The sequence below is a fragment of the Hibiscus syriacus genome, unplaced genomic scaffold, assembly GCF_006381635.1.
Source record: "Hibiscus syriacus cultivar Baekdansim isolate YM2019G1 unplaced genomic scaffold, ASM638163v2 tig00110319_pilon, whole genome shotgun sequence".
Lineage (NCBI taxonomy): Eukaryota > Viridiplantae > Streptophyta > Magnoliopsida > Malvales > Malvaceae > Hibiscus > Hibiscus syriacus.
In genome coordinates, this window is record NW_024062678.1 from 2,267,530 (window position 1) to 2,288,903 (window position 21,374).

General features: G+C 34.1%; 1 protein-coding gene, 1 non-coding gene and 1 pseudogene across 2 annotated transcripts; 1 reads left to right on the forward strand and 2 right to left on the reverse strand.

Annotated features, from left to right (window-relative positions):
* The first annotated feature begins 3,285 nt into the window (after positions 1–3,285).
* Positions 3,286–5,322, forward strand: LOC120117362 (B2 protein-like). Its single transcript, XM_039137645.1, has 5 exons — positions 3,286–4,051; positions 4,187–4,287; positions 4,601–4,684; positions 4,781–4,891; positions 4,984–5,322. Exons 1-5 carry the CDS (start codon positions 3,448–3,450, stop codon positions 5,023–5,025), a joined length of 942 nt encoding a protein of 313 aa, XP_038993576.1. The 5' UTR covers positions 3,286–3,447; the 3' UTR covers positions 5,026–5,322.
* A 5,178-nt stretch (positions 5,323–10,500) lies between these two features.
* Positions 10,501–10,572, reverse strand: TRNAQ-CUG. The gene has a single exon. It is a non-coding gene; the product is annotated as a tRNA-Gln (tRNA).
* A 329-nt stretch (positions 10,573–10,901) lies between these two features.
* LOC120117207 lies at positions 10,902–20,354 on the reverse strand (annotated as a pseudogene).
* Positions 20,355–21,374: the final 1,020 nt, after the last annotated feature.

Consider the following 21,374-nt stretch of genomic DNA (forward strand, 5'->3'; position numbering starts at 1 on the left):
TAGAATTATCTGAAAATTCGAAGAAAAAAATTGGATCTTTAGAAGATTTTACTCATATCCAACAGTTTCAGCCTCAATTACCTTTGACTTTTTATTTTTATTTTTCAGCTTTTAAATTATTTGAATTTTTAAATTATTTATTTTTCAAGCCTTCAAATGAGATATTAAGTATTTATTTTAGAATTATTCAAATATGTTTTTTATAAATATAAATTAGAGGTATAGAATATATTGTATAAAATTATAAAATGTCAAATTTATTTTTTAATTAAATTGAAATTTATATTTGGATATGAATATTTATTTTCTTGAATCAGATATAGATAATAATTTTAGTAATTTAAATATTTTAATATCTAAAATTTCATATAGAATAATATCTAAAAATACACCAAATAGTATTCAGTGAAGCATAAGATAAGATAAAAGATGCTTAAATTGAAAGGCAGAGAGTGCAATATTCATTTGTAGAAAATAAAAAAATACACGTGTAGGAAACACGTGTGAGTTCTCTGTTCTTGGGGGCTAAACTTCACGAACCAAACAGTATTATAAGTCACGAGTCAAACAGTTTGTGTACGTGTCTCTCTTTCTTTTTTTCAAGCCTTAACCACTAAGTAAACACAAATCTCAAATCAAAACATGTGAATGTGAACTAAAGAATAGAATAAATATACCACCAACGCCCAATCTATTTAAGGATTTGAACGGATAAAATTGTGTTTATATATATATATTTTTTTGCTTATTTTTATAATTATTTGTATTCGTTTAAAATTTTAATATTATATTTATATTCGTTTAGTGTTCATAAATATATTTATTTAAGATTTCATGAGTATATTAATTTAATATTTATTATAAAAAATTAAATAAAACCAACTAAATAAATTTTATAACATCCACAACAACAATAAAATACAATCTTTAAACTTTAAATTACACAATGAGTTTAGTTCATACACTTATCGATATTCAAAATGTAAAAGAATAAAAAGTAAGTGAGTTTTAAATAAATTGTTAAATTGGTTTGTTAATGAAGATCAACGAATAAGTTAATAAATGAGTTTATAAATAAATTTTTTCATCAACAAGAATGAACCAAACACATATATATTTATTAATTTATTAAATAAATATAAAAAAATATTTATATTTATATTTTTAATTTAACAAGTAAACATAAATAAATATTATACGACAATTCATATAATGAATTTTTTTCATTTACACTCCTAAATCGATTTAAAAGACGTTCTAGAAGGCCTTCCCTCTTCTGCCACGCCAACCCGTGTTTTTTTTTTTGCCGTCATCCCTCTCACATGTTTAATGTCTTCAACCAATTCATTGTAAAAATATTACTTCTTTACTTTTAGAGTGTTGAATTATTAACTTTTTAAATTATATTCAAAATAAATTATTCATTTTCAATGCATTCATGTATCTATTAATTATTTTAAAAATACATTAGTTCATTAAAGTATCAAAATTTAATTATTTATTTTAAGAACACAATAAAACCTCTATAAATTATACTCGATAAACTAATAACTTCTCTAAAATAATAATTTTCTCATTCTCAACTTGGGCGCAAGGTCTAAATTAATAATTTCGATAAATTAATAAGATGATAATTTTTTGAAAGACCCTTATATAAATTTATGGTCCATTCAATATTATAAACTAGTAATTCTATAAAATTACAAAAATAACTAGAACAACAAAACAATGTCATATATGAGATTATTTGTGTACTTTACCCAAAATTAAGAAGGTATTTATGTTTTGGGTAAACTATGTATTTAGTCACCCAATTATTTTCATTATTCTATTTTGATCATCCAATTATTCTCGTTATCAAAACAAAACAAAACATCAATTTAATGATGATTTAAAAAAAAAGTTAAATGATCAAAACGAAACCGCAAAAATAATTGGATGATTTAATACATAACTTACCCTTATATTTTTTTACACTAACCTTGTAACTTTGGTATAATGACAAAAATATCGTCAACATTTGTATAAATGGTCACTTTACTCTTTATTATTTTTTTGAGCATTTACCCCTTAACATTTCACTTTTGGTCAATTCAGACCCTGTTTGATGTAAATGTTAGCTAACTAACAATCGATTCATATATGCGAACATAGTATTTTTACATATGTTCAATTAATAATGTGACATATTTTATATCATTTAAAGGGATGATATAATATATATCACGTCACTCAAAGCGATAATATAAAATGTGTCATATCAAGAAAAGAATAACGTGACATATACCATGTAAATAATTAAACACATTTAAAAATATCACGTTAACAATATAAATTAATCGTTAGTCAACTAACGATTTCTATCAAACACAATTTGTTTTGACCAAAAGTTAAAACATTAAAGTATAAAATGTTCTAAAACAAAAAGGTAAACTACACGGGTGACCATTCAACTCTGGTCAAAAATCATTTTGATCACTGATGTTTCAATTTGATCACTGATGTTTCAATTTGATCAATCAAACCACTTAACTATTTAAATACTTCAATCAAGCTACATGTCGTTAACATTTAACGGAGTAGGTGATGTGGCAGTTAAAATATTTTGATATAATTAAACAGTTTATCAATGTTACTTATATATTCTTTCAATTTGACCCTAATTGTAATAAATTAAAATAAATTTAATCATCGAATCAGAATGTAACATGTGACATTGGTGACATTGTCACTCTCTGATTAGAATAAATCTACACAAATAGAAGGGGCAAAGGGAATCGAACCCATGACCTTTGGTTAAAATAGAAAGAGTCAAATCATTGGTCAAAGACAACCATTTAATATATTTTGGATAAGAAATGATATATATATATATATATATATATATATATATATATATATATATATATATATATTTGCTTTTGCTCAAAATTAAATTTATTATAATTAGGATCAGACTGAAAGAATATATAAGTAACAAAAATTAATTGTGTAATTATACCAAAATATTTTAACTATCACGTTATCTACTCCGTTAAATGTTAATGACAGATGACTTGATTAAAACATATATATATATATATATATAGTTGAGTGGTATGATGATTGATTAGATTAAAACATAGGTTGTCGAAATAATTTTTACACATAATTAAGTGGTACAAAATATAAAATGCAAAATGACTGTTTGTACAGGGTTAATTTTTTCATTATTCCTTTTAACTTTCCACTCTGACACGCAATCTTAATCTCCCCGCTTAAAGTCTCCACTCCCCGATTCAGTAGCTTTCCAACCCATTTCTCATGTAATCCAATCTTATTTAACACTCTCTTTACCTAATTTTGCATTTCTCTCTCTCTTTCTCTCTTTCTGCATACTCTTATATTTTTTTCTCAGTTTCTTGGGTTTTTTTCTTCTGAGGTTGTAAGTGAGAATCGAAGCTGAAGATGGAGAACAACCAGCAATCTTTTTGGCAGTTCAGTGATCAACTTAGGATCCAAAATTCAAACTTGGCTAATCTTTCCCTAAACGATTCCATATGGAGTAACGCCCATGTTTCTAAAAGGCCGGATGAGAGGAGGAATTTCGATACCAGACTCGGTGAATTTAACTCAGTCGACAATTTGAAGCCAAAGCCATCTGATTTCAATTCTTTCAATAACGATGGCTGGAAAATTGGAGTCAGTAGCATCAATAACAGCATCGGATTTGGTCCGATTGCTCCGATTGCTCCGATGGGGTCTCAGAAGAACACTGGAATCAACGGAGGGTTCAACGAAGGTGTTTATTCAAAGCTTATGAATAACAATAATTTCAACCTTAATCTAAAGGGGAAAGAGGATGATCATGGGGGTAAAAGCGGAAAGAACAGTAACAAGAATAACAATAACAGCAACAACGATGAAACTAAAGATGTGAAGAGTGGTGCCGACCAGAGGTTTAGGACACTGCCGCCATCGGAGGCTTTGCCTAGGAATGAAACTGTGGGTGGGTATATCTTTGTTTGCAACAACGATACCATGCAGGAGAATCTCAGGAGACAGCTCTTCGGTATGTCTTTTCTTCTCTTTCTCTCTGGATTTTTTATTTAGTTTCCAATTCTGATTTCTCAGCTCTTGAGTTTTTGGATAAATTCATTTCGTGTGCTATTCAATTCCTAAAATTGTTGCTGTGCATTATTTGTAGGTTTGCCTCCACGCTACCGAGATTCAGTCCGGGCGATAACACCGGGCCTGCCTCTTTTCCTTTACAACTACTCCACCCACCAACTCCATGGAATATTTGAGGTTTGTTCTTATAATTTTCTGTCAATTTATGGGATTCATTCTATTTCGAATAAGTTAAATTGCTGTCGCTTTTTTTTTTTTTGGTCGTGTTGCGTTTATGGATATTGTGCGGGCATGTAATTTTGGATGGCACCGCAATATATCGGCCGCTATTTAAATCCCTATAGACTTAATCGGAGATTTTTTGAAATCGTGACTTGTTTTTGTTGAAAGCACTAATGAGTATGATCTTGCTGTGCAATTTGGACTCAAGTGTGGCATCCCATTATTTTCTATGCAGAGTTCTTGATTGAGCTTCTAATAATCTATTTAGGCTGCAAGCTTTGGAGGAGCAAACATTGATCCAACAGCTTGGGAAGACAAGAAATGCCCTGGCGAGTCTCGATTTCCTGCTCAGGTATTTGTCTAGGCATTATGATGTGTTCATCTTCTTGCCAACAAAAGCGAAAAGGGAAAACTGGAAAGTAAAAATACCAACATTATTCCTCTGCAGGTTCGGGTTCTCACAAGGAAAATCTGTGAACCACTTGAGGAGGACTCCTTTAGGCCTATTCTCCACCACTATGATGGTCCGAAGTTCCGCCTTGAACTGAACATTCCCGAGGTAAAATTTCACTCAGATGACAAACATTGTTAGAAAGTTTCCCACCTAGCCTTCTTGGCTCTGACCTTAGTTGCTGCTGTTAAAATTTGCAGGCACTCTCCCTATTGGATATTTTTGCTGAACAATATCCTTAAGCAACATACTACGAAGGCGTACAGATACAAATACAAGAAGATATACAAGGTGAAGATTTGAATAACTAGCGAAGTCGATAGTATATTGGGAGTTTACGACGGTATCTACAGCGACTGAATCCATATCTATAGCCTGTGAGATGTAAACCATTTTGTTCATAGGCTGCCCTTGTCTACACAGCTTGTCCTATACATGAATAATAATAGTACATGCGACTTATTTATGATTGTTCTATATAATTTGAGTTCAATTTGCCAGTCTGGTGCCATGAATTCAAACCCCGAATTACACCTTCTTTCCCCCTTGGAAATGAATAATGATTAGAACTAGTTAAAGCTGCAGTTCTCAACAATTTGTTGGCCTAATATGTAAATGAAAAACAATTTCCTACATCAGGCTAATTAAAGCTACAATTATATGAGATTTATATTCATGTATATTTTATGTTAAACTATAGTAGCTTTCTTCTACACAGCACTTGTGCGGTAAAAGAAGCAAATCGAAAGCTTTTCTCTACGCCCAATCAATGTTTATAAACGTTTTCAGTATAATGAGTGGTTAGGCTATCAACTCCACAAGGTAGAAGTCGAAAAATACGAGGCCCGGGAAGTTGCCCCGTCTTTCTCAACATGATTTTTTTAACGAAGCTAATATCTTCAGCTCGAATTCTCGCTGTCGACTAATATGGGATCAAATAATTTTATAAGAATAATACCCATTCTAAATATAATTAAAAGAATAACAATCAAATGAATATATTTACAGAAATGTATATTCATTTCTGTCACGTAAGATAAAGGCATGATCAACTAAGCGCATTGTATCGAAGAAGCTCTTAGTTGGCAGCGTCTTTGGCCTACGTGGTTGAAATGGCGGAAGGCGTGTGTTGGAAGCGTTTACCATAAATCAGTTTCCAAAACTGGAATTCAATTGTACATCAATTTTGTAGTGCCTCGAGTTTTTGAGTTAGCATTTGCGAGTTGACCTGAGAGATATGAACCGAGAAAAGTTGATAATTAGAGTCTTTGGGTCAATATGGACATAATTAGATGCATCTAGGCTCGATTGGCCATAAAAGGCAAATTTTATAAAGAATAAACAAGGACTAAAAGAGTAATTAGATCATTATAGAAAAGTGGGTTGATTTCTTGAGATTTTGTTGGAGACATACATGAGGAATGGGTGAAAAGCTAAGCACTCTACATTCTTCTTCTCTTTCTTCTTTCTTCTTCCTCCATCATTCTTCAAACTTCATAGATCAAAGATGGGTGTTTAAGAATTCTTTCATGTCTCCATTAAACTTTTAATTCTTCCTTGAGCTTCTCGTAACATCATTTGTATTAAGAAAACGTTTTCATTTCATGTTTAGTTAGAAAAAAGGATTGAAGAGCAACCAAAGAAAGATAAGGTGAGTTTCCAAAACTTTTAATTCGAGGCATTTTCCTATATTGATACTACCTAGGGTATCGATACCATAAGATTGATTATCGATACGCTTAGCCTAGTATCAATACTTCCGGTCTCTAGAAGTCAAGTTTGACTTTGTAGAGGCCCGAATATCAATGAATGGTTTGTAATCGGAGGGTTAAACTTAAAGGAGGCTTAAATGAGTAAATATGATTAAAAATGCTCTTTATCATCAACATCATCGTGTCGAATCTCTGGTAAGCCACATTCTCTTTTATATTTTCCCTATTTTTTTCGCCTAATACGAACCACATGCCACTTAAAATCGCCACTTCCATCAGTCTTTTCTATTATCAAAATCCTCTGCCCTAAACAAAAATCTTAGGTCATTAATGAGGCCCAATGCAATTACCTGCTAAACGGATCATAAACATGTACCCAAGCCTGCAAACTCTACAACGCCCTTGGGCCAATAACCACTCCTACTGTCTAGGCTTATTACCTCTAACATGATTCGACTTGTAAGACTCATTTTAGTGACCGGTTTGATTGACCCATTTGATCAAGCCAGTTAACATCACACTTTGACCTATTTGACCTGAATAGTAATTCGAATCATTTGACTCGATTATTATCCAAATTCTAACTGACCCATTGAATTTTAGTTTAACCTTTGACTTTTTATTTGACTTTGACATGATTGACCTTTAGCTCATATTTGACTTTTATCACCATGTTGACGAAATTCGTGAAAGTTATAATAGTTATAATAATAACAAATTATTAGTGATGACTCAAAAAATGATTAATATAAATTTTAGTGACAAAATTTAATACTTTTAGTGATCAGTCACCTGAAGCCTAATATTATATATTACATTATGTGATAGGAATTGTAATAAGTGCTATTATGAATTTGACTTCCCCTTATTATGTCTACCTAATTACTATGTGACACTGGGTGTCGATGTTGTTTGTATATGAGCTTAATTTGTTAATTGTCTGATGACCGAGGCTAGGTGAAACTAGTAAAAGAACGAAGACTCTATCATATAGATCACAGAATGTTAATGATTAGCATGATACTTTATTGAAGACATTGCATCTTAGAGTTGATCCTCTCTGCTTCTACTGCTTATCATGCTTACTTTTATGAAATATCTCACAAATTATAATAAAGTAGAAGTGTATCGATGGCTTTTTAAAACGACATTCAAATGTTTCTATTCACAAATTAGTGGCTTGGATTTGATCGAGTACCATCTTAACAGAACTCCAAGGTTTTCGCATCAAAGTATATAACTAATACTTCAGAGGACATGTGTATTTATAGGACTTTTATACATGTATTTGGTCTATAAACTCTAATAATATTTTTGTTATTTTAATTTATATCAAATTGTCACGAAACTTCGATTTTGTATAAATGTTTTATAATTGTTATAGATGTCATTATTTTGGTATACAATATTATGATTTGGAATTACAATGAAAAAGATTTATAAATTTTATATTACTTTAACGATCTAATGTGATATTTAACCCTGTCATTTTGTGGATTAAGTTTATGGTATTTCATTTAGAGCCTTGGATGCCGATTCTAGCCCTATAATCAGAGAATTAGCATTAGTTCCTAGGCTAATTCTCTGATTATAGGATCAATAACATACAAAGAAAACACCTAGTAATCTATTAAGAACTCATGAGACCTTATTTGGAAAGTTCAACATTGGACTTAAAATTTATCCTTGAACTTTCCAAATAAGGTCTCATGATTATAGGATCAATAACATTAGGACATACAAAGAAAACTAAGAGCAATTACTACTAGCGCATTCAACATTGGAAACACTTTGAGTTATGGACCGACACAAAATTTTATTTAAGGGACGAATTTCTAAATTTTAGAAAGAGACAAAAACATATTTTCAGTGAAAAATAGATAGAAAAAACTTAAAATATATAATTTTGAATTTTCAGAGGACGATTACCTCCATATCCTCCTCGGTCCATCCCTGCTTTAAACATTACCTTTTAGTTTTGGTGAATTCTATGTTCAATAACCATAATTTCTCACCCAGTATTCATTGGTTTATGATATAAATGCAATGCTAAACATTATTAAATAATTTAAAAATAATTCTAAAAATCACTTTTTAAAAATACTTTTTATCACTTTTTTTTTTTTAAAATAATGCTACATTAGGGCTAACTGGTTTTGGAGAATGGCTTTTATTAATCGAACTCTGAATGAGAAAAAGTAATACAATCCTACATAACTTGAAACAAGGAGAAAGCTTCCTCACCAAGCCGCTACATTATATATATATTAACTTGAAAGAAAGAGAAAGCTTATTGTCCTAGTTTTGAACTTTTCAATAGACAGCGACGTTTTAGTTCTTCAACGACTAAACAAACCATGGCTGCCGATAGTGATAGGTATGGAGTTTGAACCTTCTCCTTTGTTTTTAACATCTCACTTCTTCAATAATTCTCAGATTACTCCATCTATTGTTGAATCTTTTATATTTACTTGGATGTTAATGGTTTAACAAAGCAAGCAGTGACAAATTGCTAAAGTTTGAGGGTTTAAGCAGTGTTCTTGATTGATATTTTAAGCAAAGAAATAATAAATAAGACGGATGACAATATTTTTAATCTTGAATTCGATAATCTGTTAATTCGATCATCTGTTAAGAAAAACGAAATATTCATGTGCCCTCGTCTCATTATTTTTGTTTTGTGGTTTCAGAATCGGTATTCAAGAGGAAAAATTGACGATGATGAGTGGATCGTTTTATATTGCCAAATATGGTGATTTGGGGTCTCAGGGTGAGGACAGCCACTTTATCTGTGAAGAGATGCAGACAATTGGAGTGGCGGATGGTGTTGGCGGTTGGCGAATGCGAAGTGTTGACGCCGGAATATACGCGAGGCAACTCATGAACAATTCTCTTCTTGCTACCCCTCTCAGACTCATCCACACAGTCAGGTTGATCCCATGATGGTCTTGGATGAGGCCTTCGTGAAGACGAAGGCCGCAGGGTCTTCGACGGCTTGCATCATAACTCTCCACAGGACAACGTGTGTTATTTTGGCTCCAATCTCATTGCAGAAATCATGTTAATGCAAACTGAAGTCATGAATCTTTGAATGTTTTCTCCTATGTAGATGCTGCATGCTGCAACATCGGAGATAGTGGATTTATGGTGATCAGACAAGGTGCAGCCATACAGATCACCAATTCAGCAATACTCTTTCAATTCTCCATATCAGTTAGGAAACTGCGCGAATTGTGATAAACCCCCGCAGGCACAGGTGATGAAAAATGTTGATGATTAGCTCAAGTTTACAACCGCAACATCGTGTTTAATTATTTCCTTCCACGCAGGTAATCAAGGTTGCAGTAGAAGCAGGAGATATTATTATAGCTGGAACTGATGGACTATTTGATAACTTGTATGAGAGTCAAATATCAGAGATTGCGGTAACAGGGATCGAACAAAGTTTACATCCAGGGGACGTTGCGTGGCAAGTGGCGCAACAAGCTTACAACATTTCCATGGATAAAAAGGCTGTGACTCCATTTACGCAGGATTCTAAGATGGCTGGAAAATGGCGTATTGGTGGAAAAAGAGATGATATCACAGTAATTGTTTCGTGCATTCTGCATACATAGGACCTTCAATCAGCTTAGCGTAAAGATGATGTGACATTTTAAAATCCTAGGAATTAACCATTTACTGTAGAAGTTTGGAGGCTCCATTTCTTAATATATTATTTGATGGATATAATCACATGTTTATATAGAAAATTCTATAATGTAGTGAAGAAGCAGGACATGGCTTTCAATCTTTGAATGTGAAAGCCACCAGAAAAGGACCTAAAAGAAAAGCTTTGGGATTTTACATAAACATCGGCTGTCTTTGCTTAAACTTTAATGTTCCCTAAATAAGGCCAACTGATAATGTTATCCAAGTAGTAAGACTTAAGCATGGTAGTTAAAAGAAATTGCAGTGTGTTTGTGTGTGGTTTTCAATGAATTGGAAACTTTAAAACATAAAATAAGGTTCCACCGAGATTTGAACTCGGGTTACTGGATTCAGAGTCCAATGTCCTAACCACTAGACCATGGAACCTTGTGTGAAAGGTGCCTTAATTTACGGTATATGTATTAAATCCTTTGCAAGAAGATTTAAACGAATTTCTCTATGCTTTTTATTTGAACAAGATAACAAGTATTACAAAATACCTAAAAGAAAACAGAGGTAAATAAATTGGAAATATTGGTTCCACTATTCACCAAGTAAAGCAACGAGAAAGTGAATGCAGTACTTTGGTTATTAAGTTGAAGATCTTTGGATTTATCATGTTGACAAGTATTGCATATATATTAGAAACCCATGAATACGAAGTGAGAAAATTATGGTTATTGAACAAAGAATTCACAAAAACCAAAAGACCTTGCTCAAAGTGTTTCCGATGTTAGCAGTACTTGCTCTGAGTCACGTTCTTGTTCCTGTTCGATAAAAAAAAGACTGCCTGGACCTTCCTCTTCCAAAACAATATTCAATGGTGTTTGAGGAGGGTACTTGTTTAAAATGAAGCCAATTTCCTCCCCACTGATCTCCTTTTGATTCAGAAGAACCTGCAAAAAGGAATACATAACCAAAATTAAACTGTCTTTTGTCCTGGTGGTCAAGGGTAGAGACTTGTTTCTTATCAATTATCAACTTTTACTTGATATACCAGCTAGTTCGGTTTAAATGCACTAAACATTACAAATCAAATTACCTTCACTGCTTTGAGCAAAGCCGCATGGTGACTCCTAAGAAGAGAAACTGTCCTTCCATTCATGTCGCGTAGTAGTTCCTCACTCCTCTTTGCGATTTCATCATCCATATTGAAGTTGACTGGGGGTTCGATCAGATCGTAGTTGTTGTAAAGTGATCCTTCAAAGTCTAGATGTGGGCCTACGGATTTAACGTTCTTTCTCCAAGGTGGTGGTTCTCCATGTATGACCATTGGGTTCTCCAAGTTCCATCTGATGGAAGACATAAAAGACTGTCACGAACGAAAGAGAAGAACAAGACGGGGAGATTAGAATCGAAGCGAGAGATTGGGGAAATGGAAGAGGAATTAGGTATTGAGAAAAAGGGAATCGGGGAATTAGGGATTTCAATTCCGAAAGCTAAGACAGAAGAAAATTACAGGAGGATCAGAAGCTTAATGGGGCAGAAGAGATGGGCTCAGAAATGGATCCAGTCAACAGCCCACGGGAGGAAAATACTTGGCTCTTATCTGCAAAGAAATTTGTTAAGAGTTAGTTTACAGCTGTCACTTTTAGATTTGCCACTGTACCTTGTAATGCAAATAAAACTGTGTAATGGGGAAGAAAGATATCTGATGAATGAATGAATCCTTTTTCTGCAATCTCTTCTTTTCTTCTTCTAAATCCTTCTCTCCTTCGATTTTACCTTCTCTATTTCTCTCGATTCGTAACAAAGACCTGATATTAAACACCATTTCCTTCGGGAAGAAAAATTCTAAGCATGCAGTAGTTTTTACGACAACTAAATGGTTAAAATTTTGCGGGCAAGCCAAGATGCATCTGCAAGGTAGTTAAGTGATGCCCTTGAGGTTTTCGCCCATAAATGACCTCTTCTGCAGCTCTTCCCCAACTGCTAATATGAATCCACACCTGAAGGCGATGCAACAGCTGTGGTGGCGCTCAAACATGTATGATTCATCATCAAGCCGATGAAACACAACTTGTGATAGTGTCTGCATAAATCACTTGATTATCAGTCTATTTTCAACAATGAGTGTCAATTATCACTTGAAACATGGACACAAATTTGGCACTATGGAACCCTTAGCTATGCCCCTGAGACTGTCAACTGTCGAGCATGGTGTGCTTCTGTTTTATCCAAATTTAGGTGATATTACAAGTATGCAAGAGAGCCAAGCATCTATTAGCAGACTGAGCTGAACTTAGAATCAAAGAACATTGAATATTTCTCATATGTATGCAGTAAGTGAGTACACGGCTTTATATCAGCTTAACAGTAGTTCTAGAAACTTTGTAATTGCTTTGTAACTACTCTAACAGATTACTAACATCTCCTAACTTAGCTGACCTCAACTGCTTAGTTCTAATATTCCCTCTACTTTCTCCTCCTCCTTCAGCATGGCAACACACACATCTTGGCCCTGAACATTTCAAATGCAGCTTTGGTTAAGGGTTTGATGAGACCGTCTGCCACCTGAAAGTTTGTTGGAACATGACTAACACGCAATGCTTTGGCTGTCACCTTCTCTCTAATGAAGTGGACATCCATGTCTACGTGCTTGGACTGAGTATGATAAACTGGGTATGCATGATGCCTTCTTTGAACAAGCAGCTCGACATGCGTCTGTATTCTCCTCCCCAGTCGCTTTGAACCGCCTTGATAGGTAAGCCAAATTGATTCTTGACTAGTTGCTGGAACAGTCCAAAAACAGTGATGGCTTGTGCCTTGTCCTTTAACAAATACAACCAAGAGTGCCTAGTATAGGCATCAACAAAGTTAACATAATATTTGAAGCCATTCGAAGTAACAAGTGCTGGTCCCCATAGGTCTGTGAATACAAGTTGAAAGGGTGTATCGTACACTGTTTTTGAATCATGAAAAGGCTGCTTATGACTCTTTCCCATGTAGCAAGAAACACACTGTATCCATTCCATTTGAAATGTTTACATTCAAGTCTTTACAAATCTTAACTAGACTATCATGTGAGGGGTGTCCCAATCGCCTGTGCCAAAGCTCATAGGAATTATGGGATGCAGCCGTGTCACTTGATTCAACAGCAACAAGGGCTGTTACTTGAGGATCAGCTACAAACGAATACAAGCCATCTTCTTTTTTTCCTCGAAGTAGAACAACACCGGTGATGAGTGTTCAGAATCGTTAATATATGTTCGTTATTTCTTCGATTTTGTGAAGTTATTGCTGCTTATTTGGTTGTGTTATGTCTATTTTCGTGCAGGTCCTTACTTTCCAGAATTGGTGATAAAACGGGCGAATCCTGCATTTTTTTTATTATTTGGTCACGGCTAGAGACATGGGTACGACTCTGGGCACGACGCGGTTTGACATGGCAGTTTCTAGAAGGTCCAGTCAGCGGCGGTTTCTAGGAGACTTCGTCTGCACGCCTTCTGGAAGATTGACGAGCAGAGTTGCATTAGGAGACTAGTTTAAGTTTGAATTTAAATTTAAAAACAATATCTTTTGTATTATTTATTATTTTCTTTGTTTCCTTTAGGCTTTGAGAGGCTAAATACCACTTGGGTTAAGCCTAAACTAATCATTCCAGAATAATTTTTTTCTCTCTAGTTTTTATAAAAGTTTCTCTTTTCCTTTTCAAGTTCTTTTTTTTATTTTCTTTTTTCAAGTTTTATTTTTATGCTAAGTATGACTTTTGTCATGCTTAGCTAAACTTTTCATAAGCCGAGAGGTGTCGCGATGATTCAATTCCAACGGGAGAATTGAAACGGTCCCTTAATATCTCGGAATCTCTCTCTCAATCTGCCTTATTTTTCAAAATCAAAACAGTTTCAAAATCGAAGATTGACTTTGGTCAAGAAGTGTTGCGATTAACGTGTGGGAGGAAGATTCGGCTTATAGAAAGCAATTCGACTTCCTGGGAACACTTGGCGAGATAGCTTCGCCAAGAGGGAATTGAGATCAGAATTGACGGTTATAGAAACAACAATCCGAGTCGGTCGCCACGAACTTAAACGGTATTTGATCTACGACAATAGATGTTGTTAGAATCAACTACTGAAGCCGGAATCAAAGATTGCCTTGGGTATTCGGTATACAAGATAGAGTCATAAGGATAGCCCTTGTAGACAAAGTAACCGACGTGAATCCCGAAGAGAAAATCTTATTCGATGATCTAAAGGAAATTGAATCAAGCGAAGCTTGAGGCTACTTTTACCGTATTTATTCACAATCTTCATCTTCTTTTTACTTTAATTACTTTTTTATATTTTACTAAAATCCCCCCATTTTACTGTTTCACGCCTGGCATAAATAATTCAGACAGAAATTTATAATTTTCTAAGTCCATGTGGAATCGACCCTGACTTCTCCTTGCTACGCATTTCCTTAATTTATTGATTGAGAATAAGGAATTATTTTGACATCCGAAACGACAGTTGTTAACCGGATTCTTCATCACGAACACAACACTCTCGTGCATGAAACTCAAAGAATGCATTATTATCCCTAGCAAGCTTTGAAACAGACAGAGTTTTTTGTTATCTTGGGCACATGAAGCAGATCATTTAGTATAAGGCACGAGAAGATGAACAAAGAGTAGATCTACCAACTGCCTCACATCCAATGCTACTCCATCACCGACTATCAACTTACCTGGGCTGCTATAGTCATTTGACTAAGAACTGCTCCATCAGGTGTGATGGTGAGTGGCACCCGAGTCTATCACCCATCGCTCACGGGCTGCTGTTGAGACAAGGGCTTGGGAAGAATTGAATATATTTCTCATATGTATGCAGTAAGTGAGTACACAGCTTTATATCAGCTTAACGTATTCTAGAAACTTTGTAACTATAACAGATTGCAAATAGCTCCTAACTTAGCTGACCTTAACTGCTTAGTTCTAATACATCGAAACTCTTTGAAGAAGAAAACAGGGAAAAGAAAAGAAGATGATAACATAAGGAAACCAGTCACACCTGACCACGAGGAACAATTGAAATGCGTTCACAACATTCTACTTCTGCATTTTCATATTGCCTAGCAGATGAGAAGTCATTGCAACTCCAACTTCAGTAGTTGCCCTACGAAACTGTCCCTGGTGACCCAATCAATACCAAGCTTAGTCCCACAGACAATCGGTCCACTGCATCATCCATATCTGACTGAAGAATTGATTCATGTCTTTTCCGACAGCCACTAGAGCAGCCTCTTGGATTAGTTGAGCCAATTTTGCTCCAGTCCATCCTATTAAGACAATACTTATTTTCACTATTAAAACAGAAACCGACTAGTCCAGACAACTCTGTTTCCATCTGTTTTATTAAGAAATACATGATTTCGGAAATCAAATAACAAATTAAGAAAATCCTCAAGTTGAATGCATACCAGGCAAGTTATTTGCAAAAGAAGACAAATCGACAGACTCAGATTTTCACTTTGCTTGCATGAATTTTCAAAATTTGCAATCTTCCCTTAGCATTGGAGGGCGAATTCTTATCTACATAGAAACCACCACAGGCAAAATAAAAACAATTAAAAAATAGTGATATTTGACAAAGCAATTCAGAAAATAAAAACAAGGATAGTCCTCTGGAAGAGGCTTCAGGTATAATGGATCCAATTAACAGAGTGCATAACGTAGACGCTAAAGAGTATATGCAACTATGAGGCGGTATATTTCTGAGAAAAATACATACTTGAGCAACAATAAAATGTCACACTTCACAAGGCCTTTAAATAAATACCAACTACCGAGTATTTTCCTCGAATATAGTTTTCTATTGATAAGATGTGTTAACTAATTACTTTTCTAGTCAAGTGGTAGAAATGACCTTGCGATCAAAACGACCAGGTCTAAGAACCAGGATCTAACAAGTCTCGACGATTTGTTGCAGCTAAAAATATAGCACCTTTCCCAGTATCAAACCCATCAAGCTCTATTAGTAGCTGATTCAAAGTAGTTTCCCGCTCTTGAGTGCTGCATTATACAGGTGGTCTGTTGTTACCTTGAAATCCCTTGACGTCTGACAGACAGAAAGAAAGAGAAAATAACTACATTGCTATGGAAGTTGTAAAAGACACCGAGCTTGGAGTATTCTCAATTTATAAATACCAATATTTTCCATTTTCAATCATTTGATTTAAATCAGATGCAAAATTAGTGGCTTAGTTACAATAAAATCTGCAAAGCTTATAGTCCATTTGCCTTCAAGAAGATGTCAAGTTGTCAACAAATAGTGTGGTATCAACAAGTTTCTTTCCATTAAAAAAGAAAAGGAAAGAGTCACGGCAAGATTATCATACCTAGTTGCTAAAGCATCATTCATCAATGATATAACTATGGTTTATTTACCTGCAAAAGATATAATGGATTTCTCAACCGCAAAGAACATAGCACCACCAATAGTGGCTTAGTTACAAAAAAATCTGCAAAGCTTATAGTCCATTTGCCTTCAAGAAGATGTCAAGTTGTCAACAAATAGTGTGGTATCAACAAGTTTCTTTCCATTAAAAACAAGAAAAGGAAAGAGTCACGGCAAGATTATCATACCTAGTTGCTAAAGCATCAATTTCATCAATGAATATAACTGATGGTTTATTTACCTGCAAAAGATATAATGGATTTCTCAACCGCAAAGAACATAGCACCACCAAGCATTTGTAAGTAAAAGGAATCAGCACTTAGAACATAAAATCAAAAACGCGGAGAAGTTACAGTTAACTGATTTATCGGTGCCCCAAAAGTCTGCAAGATTTTCTTTGTTTTCTAATTATCAGTACATGCCCGGAAAGTTTCTTCAAAATTAATTGGCAAAATAAGGAATATAGATTGCAAGAACTGCACCATGATTAACAGCTACATGCTGCATTAGCAAAATACGTATAGCATTATCACCTTGGCTCTCTTAAACAGATCCCTGATACGAGCAGAACCAACACCAACTAAAACTTCCACAAACTCTGAGCCTTCCATTTGGTAGAATGGGACACCTGCTTCACCAGCTATAGCCTTTACAACTAAGGACTGGAAAAGCACGAGATATATCAGATAGATGGGAAAAGAAAATTCCATATCAAATTTTGCTAACCTCTTGATAGAAAACCAACCTTGCCACATCCTGGGGCACCCTCCAGAAGAACCCCATGAGGAGGCTTTATTCCTATCTTATCAAATAGTTCTGGATTCTTCAAATATCTCACCAACTAGTTAAAAAAACAATAAGAATTAATAAGACACCGTAATCACAGAAGACTCTCATATATGTGGGGGGGGGGGGGAGAGAAAAAAATGGAAAAGGAAACAGAAACAGAAACAGAAACAAAATTTGCAGAACTCAAACAGGGAACCATTATTCTCATTCATCTATTTTTGCCTGCCACATCACTAAACTCAACTCCAGTTGAACCCTGAAAGAACAAACCTTCAAAGTAGCCTTAGAAAGGCAACACCAAACTCTGGTAAGATAAGATGAAGTAATATTTCAATACCACATCATCGGAAGCTTCTGCTTTAGATCGAGAAAATCAATGCCTTGCCATAGATCCTTTATTTTGAAAACAATATTTCCAAGCTCTTTGCAATAAACAAACAAGATTCCACAATGAACTTCGCAAAGAAGTGCAGTGTTTACCCATTTCCTGAAGTTCTTAGGTCTTCTTGAAAGTGTGAAACGGACAAGAAGAACCATGGTTAGAAGGACAATTGCTATTGGTTTTAGCATCTCAATACTAGCAGATACATCCCCAAAAGTACAAAAATCATACAACTTGGAGAAAATCCCCCCATCACTGAACACATCAACAAGATAATCCCAAATCCTCTCTGATACACTGAATATGATACCAAAGAAAGTTTAACAAATGGTTTCATTATGGGCCATGCAACATATACAGATGTTACAAATACAAAACTGGTGACAGCAAATACAGCGGCTGCTAGAAACCCTCCAACAATAACTGCTGCAGCGGTCATTACAACAGTCATCATTACCAAGCTCTACCATCACTCTGCTCGATATAGAAGATGCCACTGGATTAGGATACTCAGGTACTTTACCCACCCAAGACTGCATCACAAGTTTAAACAGTAAAGGAGATTAATAAGGAACGAAAAGATACAGATTACCCAACAACCAAGTACCAAACATGCTCCAATGAAAATGACATGCAATGATCTGTACCCTGCACAGTGCTTTTACACCTCACCAAGGAAAGGTAGTCTTGATGTTTAATCAAAGATATCACTTAACAGAATTCCACATACCAATATAAGAGTTACGTAAGATTCATGTAACCAGGGCAACTCTTCAACAACATATATGATATTGTTAAGTCGATGTAAACTTCACCATTTCAATTAAATTCAACTCTTATGTGGATGCTTTTGTCTATAACTATCACAAAAACCAAGGCAAATACACGTCAAAACACAAGTACATAGTGAACTATCCGACTTTCAATATAGCAACTTACACAGCCACCTTTTAGTTAATTTATAAAATACTCATAAGCAGTGTGTTCATGTATAACTAGAGAACCAAAGAAAAGTTAAATGATTTATCGCCGTCAGGGGCCTCTCAATTTCATATCGTTGTCCAGTGTACTCTCTTAAAAGATCCTGAGCTTCACTCTCATCTAATCTCATTGCCCTGCAAAGAACAAACAACATAGACATATAAAAGAAAACCGCAAAGAAATACAACTTGAGAAAATTGCAAGTCATGTAATATTCACCATTTAGTCCTTTGCAAGCTCTTGTCACCAGGAATATCCTTCAAATCCACAACAAAGTCCCTACACATACCAACGAATGAAACACCAGAAACCTCCTTGGAAGTCAACAATTTAACCTTGTCACTCTTCATAGCTTCCTAAAATCGTCCAAGCTCATTTTAGGCAACTCCTTCAATCCTTCTCGAATTCATCTTCCTCTGATAACTCAGACCCAAAAATCTGCTCCGGCACATAAAGCTTCCCTTTATACTCCCTCAAAATATCATTCCAAAATATCATTCAAATGCACGCAGTCATTTTCGCTACTCGTTTCACTCTGTCTTTCACCCTCATTGGTTGCATTTTTCGATTTTGTTTTCAATTTTTTCTTCAAATTTTCAATCAAACCAATATTGTTACCTTTTCTTAATCCTCTTTTTCTTTCAAAGCAAATGAGCAAGTATAATGGGCAGCTTGATTTCCATGGCGCGCAATGTAGAGAAATGAGTAAGCATGCAAATGAGCATATCTAAACTTTTTTCCGATAATATAGTGTTTAACGTTATTAATTTAAGTGTTCAATCGTAATGATCATCAAAAAAATTCGTTAAATAATATATCACATATGTATAATTTTATTTAAAATAGAAATATTATTAAGAAAACATTAGTGAAATTGTCAAATGCATTTCTCTGGTGAAAAGATGAAGAAAAATGCACAATTAAGGAAAATAAAGATGAATTGATTGGTTCTGGGAAAATATGTGGAATTGATGCAGTTTCTTTAAACGCACGGTCCAAAACATTAGTCAAATGCATTTCTCTTAGTGTTCGTTTTTAAAAGAGAGGCTCCATCCATGCAACGATAACGCATTAGCACATGATGAAGATCTCGACAGCAAATTTACAATTTCTCGACAATTTACTTCGGCCTAACAAACTTCCTCGGCATAATTCTCAAGAGCTATAGTTCAGAGCGCAAATAGATATTCAAGGCAGGCCTAGTAATCAAGTTTTCTTTACATCGAATACTCGATTTAACAATGCATATGCAACTTTCTCTGTAGGACTGTCTTCCTCAAAGCAGACCTAAACCGGGCGTGTAGGCTGAAAGAGGATGAAAATGTGGAAATGGAAGTCATCACGAAGGATCGGTTTTTTCATTTGTTGAGCTGCCTCAACATATTGATCAGCAAGTTTCTTTACTTGTCACCTTCCTTGACTAAGAAATTGCATTCTTGGCATTTATGTGGTATTCTTACCTTATCGGTGGTTTTTGCCACGGCCCACCTGTACTATTCAGCAGTTATCACACCACTCTTACAGAGTGGCCGGATATGTTCTTTGATGTACGCCTCCACCTGTAAAGCATACGAAGTATGAGCAGCAGAATGCAGGTCTGTGAAAAAAAACAAATCCTCTAAAAAAGCATCCATCACCATGTGTTTGGAGAAGTTGATATTATAGTAACAAGAAATTTAAATTGCATGCACGGGCAAGGAAATAAACCGTAGATAGAAAGAAGCTTCTAATCAAAGACTCTGACCCATAAGGTTTGGGAACTTTTTATTTTTATGTCCTTCTCCAAATTAACAAAGAGTGAAACATCAATGGGAAACAATTAATATAACCACTCAAAATCCATTATTTTAAAAACCGTACATCCAGTTATAAAGAAATTATTTTAGTCACCAATTTTTTCTATACGAATGAGTCATCGAGTTAAGTTTGTTTTTATTTAGTGGCTTATAGTTAATTTCATTTTTATTTTAATCATTAATCTTTATTAGTGATACATACCATGATATTGTGGTGACATTTGTCACTACTTGATGATGGAAAAAATAAAATATCAAATTTGTATTGAGGATGTGGTGGCACCTTTAGAATTTTTAATTTTTATATTATAAATAGTTTTATATTTTTATTAATTTTTTAACATTGCATCCTTTGAAATTTTTTTAATTTCACACCTCTAAATATTTAATAAAATTCTTAAATTTACACCCCTTACATAAATTTTATGTCTGTCTCTAAACTCAATTCCCCTTAAACACCTCCATTACTAACCACTACAACCAAATATTATATTTGTTACCCAAAAAAATAATTATATTAATTATAGTGATCATATCGACCCAACTATATAATTAGTGGTCATTTAAGTAGTTTAAAATTATTTGTTACTGAAATAATAATGGCAAACTCTTTCTTACCAAAAATATATTGATAAAAAAAAGAATTATATGTTAAAAGAAATTGAATAGAAAATTAAATAATTTTTTATAGTTGGAAATTAAATTACTTAAAAACATTATTCTTAAATAAATATTTTATAAATAATTAAGTAATCAATTTTAATTTCAACAACCTAAAATTTATAAACAATTGATATACTGGTTTGAGTTCCAACTTAAAAATATTTTGTTTCAATATTCCTTTAAAATATATTTTTTCAAACC